This window comes from Ascaphus truei, chromosome 4 (assembly GCF_040206685.1).
Source record: "Ascaphus truei isolate aAscTru1 chromosome 4, aAscTru1.hap1, whole genome shotgun sequence".
NCBI lineage: Eukaryota > Metazoa > Chordata > Amphibia > Anura > Ascaphidae > Ascaphus > Ascaphus truei.
The window spans coordinates 352684702-352690701 of NC_134486.1; the positions used below are offsets into that span (position 1 = coordinate 352684702).

At 41.5% G+C, this 6000-nt stretch overlaps 1 protein-coding gene across 1 annotated transcript in view; it reads left to right on the forward strand.

The window, feature by feature from the left end:
- The window catches only part of TPO (thyroid peroxidase), a 103049-nt gene extending 99483 nt beyond the window's left edge, over positions 1 to 3566 (forward strand). Inside the window, exons 15-16 of the mRNA XM_075595052.1 lie at positions 885 to 1023; positions 3405 to 3566. Coding sequence (XP_075451167.1) covers positions 885 to 1023; positions 3405 to 3566 — 301 coding nt within the window. The remainder of the gene's footprint in view (positions 1 to 884; positions 1024 to 3404) is intronic.
- Positions 3567 to 6000: the final 2434 nt, after the last annotated feature.

Here is a 6000-nt window from a genome sequence, read left to right on the forward strand (position 1 = left end):
CTACGTTCCTGAAACCAGGGTCACTAATGATGTATGATTAGTTCCAGTAAGCTTAAGTCATGTCTTCCCTCTTCCAAGGCACAAACAAGTCCTTTTCTCTTTCTTAGTTTTATTGAGGGAAAATCACAGGGAGAAAGGTACTTGTAGATGTAATGTAGGTAGAGAGTACTTCTCTGTCTGAAGTGCAGTGTATCAAGGATGAGACAGTGTAAAACAGAAAGGCCTTGCTGGGGCAAATAGCAGGCAGTTACTCACTCAGAGTCCAGGGTGAAAAGGAAGTGAGGAGCAAGGGTCACACTAGATGGGAAGTGAGACTATACTAACTGTCAGCAAGGACAGGGGGGTAGGAATAGCCCACTCCCAGCTAGGAGAATATGAGCTGCAGGCAACCAACACAGTCTGTGTAAACAACATGTAGCAATAATGTTGCCTTTCCACATGCAGCAAGCTGCTGGTATAGGGAAAATAACAGACAGCCAAACTAGGGAGAAAAGAATCCCAAACTGTAAAGGGGAACAGAGGAATATGGAATGTGGTTCCAGGACAGCTACTGTGCTTTCATGAACCTTCCCTATCACATTAGGCTGCACTTATAGTGCCAGGGACACAACAAATGCATTGCTGCCGTTGCGTACGCTTATAGTAAGCGCGACGTGACGGCCTGACGGAGCGGCGGCTTCTCGCGATCGCTGGAAGTCATCTCAATTTGATTTTTCCAGCGATCGTAGCCAGACGTCGCCGGCACTATAAGCGTAGCCTTATTTATAGTAAACTCAGTTGTGAAAATCTATTCAGAAAACTATATTATGGCTAATGCTTGAACATGTACTTTATATAACAGATATTAATCATTGCTGATAGATATTTTGTGTGCCATTTAATAGGGCATCCCTGTTCAGAGTGTCTGCTGAAACTTACAGTGTAGATGATGATCTGAAAAAGCCATCTGTAGTAATTCATTGCTCCAAATTTGATGGAAAGGAGATCTCTGTACCAACCATTCCTTCCGAACAAACGCATAAGGTAAAGAACACTGCATAATAAAATAAATAATGTTTATTTCTATTTAACATTTTCTTCAATTCATTTTTTTTTCAATCAAAATGAATTGTCAGCAATGGATGGTACAGTATATAGTTGGCGGCCTTGTGAGCCTCCCTCCACTTTCTCTTATACACCTCCTCACTCTCTCACCTACCTCTCACTCTCCCTGTATTACATCCTCTCACTATCCCATCTCGCTACCTTCAATCTCTCCCCCCACCTCCCCGTCCATCTCTCACTCTCTTTCTCATGTCCTCTTCTCTTTCTCATTTCTTCTTCTTTTTCACTCTCATTTCCACTTCTCTCTCTCTTTCTCTCTCATTTCCTCCTCTCTCTCCCTCCCCTTCCTCACTGTCTCCTTCTCTCACTGCCCCCCGCACCCCCCTATTCTCTCTCACTCTCCCCACTGGTGGCAGATGCACAAAATTCCACCACCCCCTATACCTGTAATACCCACTACAATACCCATATAATAATACCCCCCCTCAACAATACCCACATAATATACATATACACACAAACATTTACCTTGGTGCTGAAAGGCCTCCAGAAACACGCCAGTCCCGCATGAAGATGCGGTAGTTGGACCCGACTTCTGGACCTGCAAAACTTCCAGCCTGATTGGGGACGGAGGCCCGGTCCAGCGGGGGACGAAGTGCCAGCATGGTTGGGGAGGGAGGCTGAGTGCGGCATGGAGGTACAGCGGGGGAGGCTTGCAAATTGCAGTAGCTAAGGAGAGCTGGGCCCTGGCAGCAATCAGAGGCCTGGGAGCCAGGCCCACCACAGCTGCCAGGACAGTTGTCCCAGCTGTGCCACTCTGTTGGCAACCCTGACTCTTGCAGTAATCAACATTATCTTACATTTGTTGGTAATCAGATGCTACCCAACTATAGTTTGCATTATAAACAATCAAGGATACGTCGATTTTATTTGGAAGTGATTATATATTTATTTTTTTCAGGAGACAAGCAATGGACACCGCATCTTGTTTCGTGTATAATACAAGAGACCTTTCACAAAAATGAACAGCAAATCCTTCAATGGATTTTCAAAAGCTGATTGAAAATCTGAAGATTTCTGTAATAACACGTCACAAAGCTAGCATGCCATAAACAAAAAGGATTATGTCCAAAAATAGACTGCTTTGTTTTGCGCATGACAATTTACCTCTCCCTCTTTACACTTGGCTAACAACGTGTGTGGTTTATATAACAATACATTAGATCGAAACATATGTGACAAATGTATAAATAAATTCTGGTTTGTTTCAGTACAGGGAAAAAGGCGGTGCATCTGCTGTTGCTGCTGAAGATTGGAAACCACAAACTGCAAACCACAAAATATCCTAGGTGCAAAAATTTATTTTAAGGCATACAGTAGTAACAGCCAAAAAGAACACTCTGACGCGTTTCCCTTGATAAAGCGTGGGATACCACGGGAAACGCGTCAAAGTGTTCTTTTTGGCTGTTACTGTGCCCTAAAATAAATTTTTGCACCTAGGATATTTTGTGGTTTGCAGTTTGTGGTTTCCAATCTTCAGCAGCAGCAGCAGCAGCAGTAGCAGCAGATGCACCGCCGTTTTCCCTGTACTCTCTTCAATTGTTCCTTGGTAGGAGCACGCAGGACAGGGCCAGGATATCCCCAAGGTCAGCAGTGAGTAATCCATTTACTTCATTTATGTGATCAGTCCTACACACGGTTACCTAGACCACCACATAAGACTTACCTATATGGCTAGTGGCACAATCTATGGGAGTGTGTTTAACATTGGACTATCTGGAATCCTGAGTCTTATGAACTGTCCTATGCTATGAAGATGTTTATATTTTTATATCATGATCAAACATTGCCTACTCCTGGTTAGCATCACAAGTGGGAATTAACCCTCCCCTTCCTTTCCATGGTTTGTTTCAGGAAATTATGTTCGATGTTATCATTGGTTGTTGCTATTGAGATTTTACAATTATTATTGGAATTCTACATAGCTAGATAATACGATACTGTTCATATATATTAAATTAATGCTGTGCCTTATGACATCTTCCATTGTCAGAAGTCACCATTAGGACTGTTCACCTGAAAGGCGTTATGGTGTTGGAAGGTCACTTATAGCATAGTTCTGCTTAGTAAATATATTCCCATATATGGCAATATATTTATGATATGTACTGTAGTATGTCAGTTCTCATCTATTTTGTTTAGTTCAATAGTTTTACAAGCCATATTATTCTTGGAGAAGTGAAATTTGTTCTTAGGTTGTAAAATCCTTTAACTGACCAACTAGATAGTTCTTTATAGATGATATTATGGTGTAGAGGGCATTTAAGACCGCACAGGTATTTGTTCATGTGTTCTGACAGATGGTAAATCTAGCAATATTCATTAAATTGAACCCATGTGCTATGTTATGCAGAGATGGCGGCAACAAAGCAGCAATGGAATCTATTATGGACAGTCAAGGGGTTAAAATAAAGGCCAGAATCTCCAACCTCCATCTTGTCATTAAACACCAGTCTGCTTGAACTTTTCCCTACATGAAATTAATATATGTAAGCAGAAAGACGACCTCCAGACAGGCAGAGCTGTTTTGTGTGGCCAGAAACAAGTACTGTGTTTTCCTTAGAATTGGCCTAACCGTAAGCTTTGTTTACAGGAGCCAAGGCAAAATGGAAAATCCCCAGCTAGGCTGTCATTTTAGTAATACGCCTCTTATTTACACCTTATTTTCCTGTATAAATAGTATTGCTTTTCCGTAATAAAGTTAAGAGGAAGAATCAGAATTACTCTGTGCCTCTTTCTTCATTTCCCGAGCGCTCGTACGTCATCAGATTGAGATCCAACAGCCCAGGGCGTGGTTATGTCTCCCCGGGTTGAGCATTTTCTCCAGTCACGGCCGGCTAACCGAGGTCGTCCCCGGCAATTTTAAGTTTAAGAACCTTTCAGACAGAAATAACAATGTAAGCACATAAGGGGCTATATAAAATGGTATTTATAAGTGTGTATATACAATATAGCATTTTTTTTTTTATATGTGTGCAAGATTTAGGAAACTTGTTAAACACGTGTCTTACAACTGACACTGATTATTTGTCAGAGGAATTTCTGCCAAGTCAGATTTGGGGGAGATGATCCACATAAAATAGAGAGACGTGATCCTCCCGAGGCAGAATTGTATACTCACCTAACTGCAATATGTGTTTCTGGCAGGTCCTCCTATATTCCCTTCCACAAATCACTAGCTGTTGCACATGGGACAAAAGAGGAGAACATTACACATATATTCAAGATATTCTTTTATTTCCCCTTATACACAGCCCCCCGTGAGTCACTGAATAATAATCAAACAATGTAGTGGTTAGGTTCTTAGGTACTGAGAGACTTCCCAAGATGACTTACTGTAGGCCCAGATCCACAGAGCTGCGTTAACTCCAGGCTCTGAATAAACCATTATCAAAATCATTAACACTATTAATAATCACACACTATTTTCCCTGAAGTTAACACAACTCCACAAAACTAATTATATGCAAAAACAACAGCCTTTAGTTATATCATTAGCATTGGCTAATGGCCATGTTAAATTAGTACTGCCTTGCGTAAGCCTCAAATAACATGGCGTTAAGCCTGTCTTACTCAAAGGTGGTGTTACTCCCATCCAGACATTTTAATAGGTGTTTAATTAAAGATAAAAAAAGAGAAGACCAGAGAGGGAAACAGTCCCCTTAAATAATGATAGTTAGTTAAATCATAAATATCTGTAAAGACCTATTTCAGGGTCTGGATGTGAGTAACGCCACGTTTAGCTATGACCTAAATAACACCTACCTTAAATCACTACATTAACTTTATCAGACGTCTGTGGATATGCTTTGAAAGTGGGAACACCTCTTTGGCATATCATTACCACACACATTTGTTACCTATAACGCAATACTTTCTCTGTCCTAAAACAGCACTTAACACTGTATTGTTGAGCATTGAAGATGTCCGTTACCCCTTAAAAATGTGTAACAAAAGTTAGAGTATCGTTAAGTCAATTACAGAGCTCTATGGATCTGGGTCACAGAAAGATTATATTGACTGAAACTCAACACACAAGTCGGTGTATTCAAGGCTCATTCCCCCAGGAGCCTGACCACATTTCATACCTTGGTGAGGCATCTGATGGAACTGCTTTTTGAACCATTGAGAGGATCAACATTGAAGGGAAAATACAGTAAATGGTTGTGATGCACAGTATTAAGACACATTTAGAGTAAAATTATGACAACTTTCATAATTTTCATCTTGCATCTCTGTATCCAGGTGCTAGCTTTAAGTTTTACATCATGTTAGTCGTCTTGCATAAAGTGTCACTATGAGGAATTAGGGGTTAGTTTCATGATGCACATGATTTTAAGGAGATATACCTCTACAGTATAAAACTATGCTTCTCTATGTGTCATCTTTTTTTTATCATGAAATTGCTTTAAAAAAAACTGCCAGGTCTGAGATGGAAGAATAAACTAATATTTGCACTTTCTTTACATTGGTCCATCATCCCCCTTGTCTGCAAAGTTTTTCAGAAGTAATGGCCCCAGCAATCAGGCATAGGGGACAGCATGACTGGGTGGCCAAGCCCCTTCCGCTGGCATGGGTATTTGAGGGTTAATGGTTTGTGCGGGTGGTGCTAATGTAGGTGGAAGAGAATGTAGAGACGGTAAGGTACCACTCACCTCATGGTTTGCAAGGTGAGCAGGCATGCCAGCAAGAGTTGGCCACATCAGACCTTAAGTCCTTTGCAGTACTGAGACCTGCAGATGCAACTGCTGCTTGATGAGGCACGTCGAAGGAGAGGAGACTGGCTCAGTGAGCAGCTTGCTGGGCCTATGGTGCTTGCCACCCCTGCAGTCAGAAGATATGGTTGGGCGGCCAGATTTCCCTTAACTGAAAGTATGGCAGAGGAGTGCGGTGGTG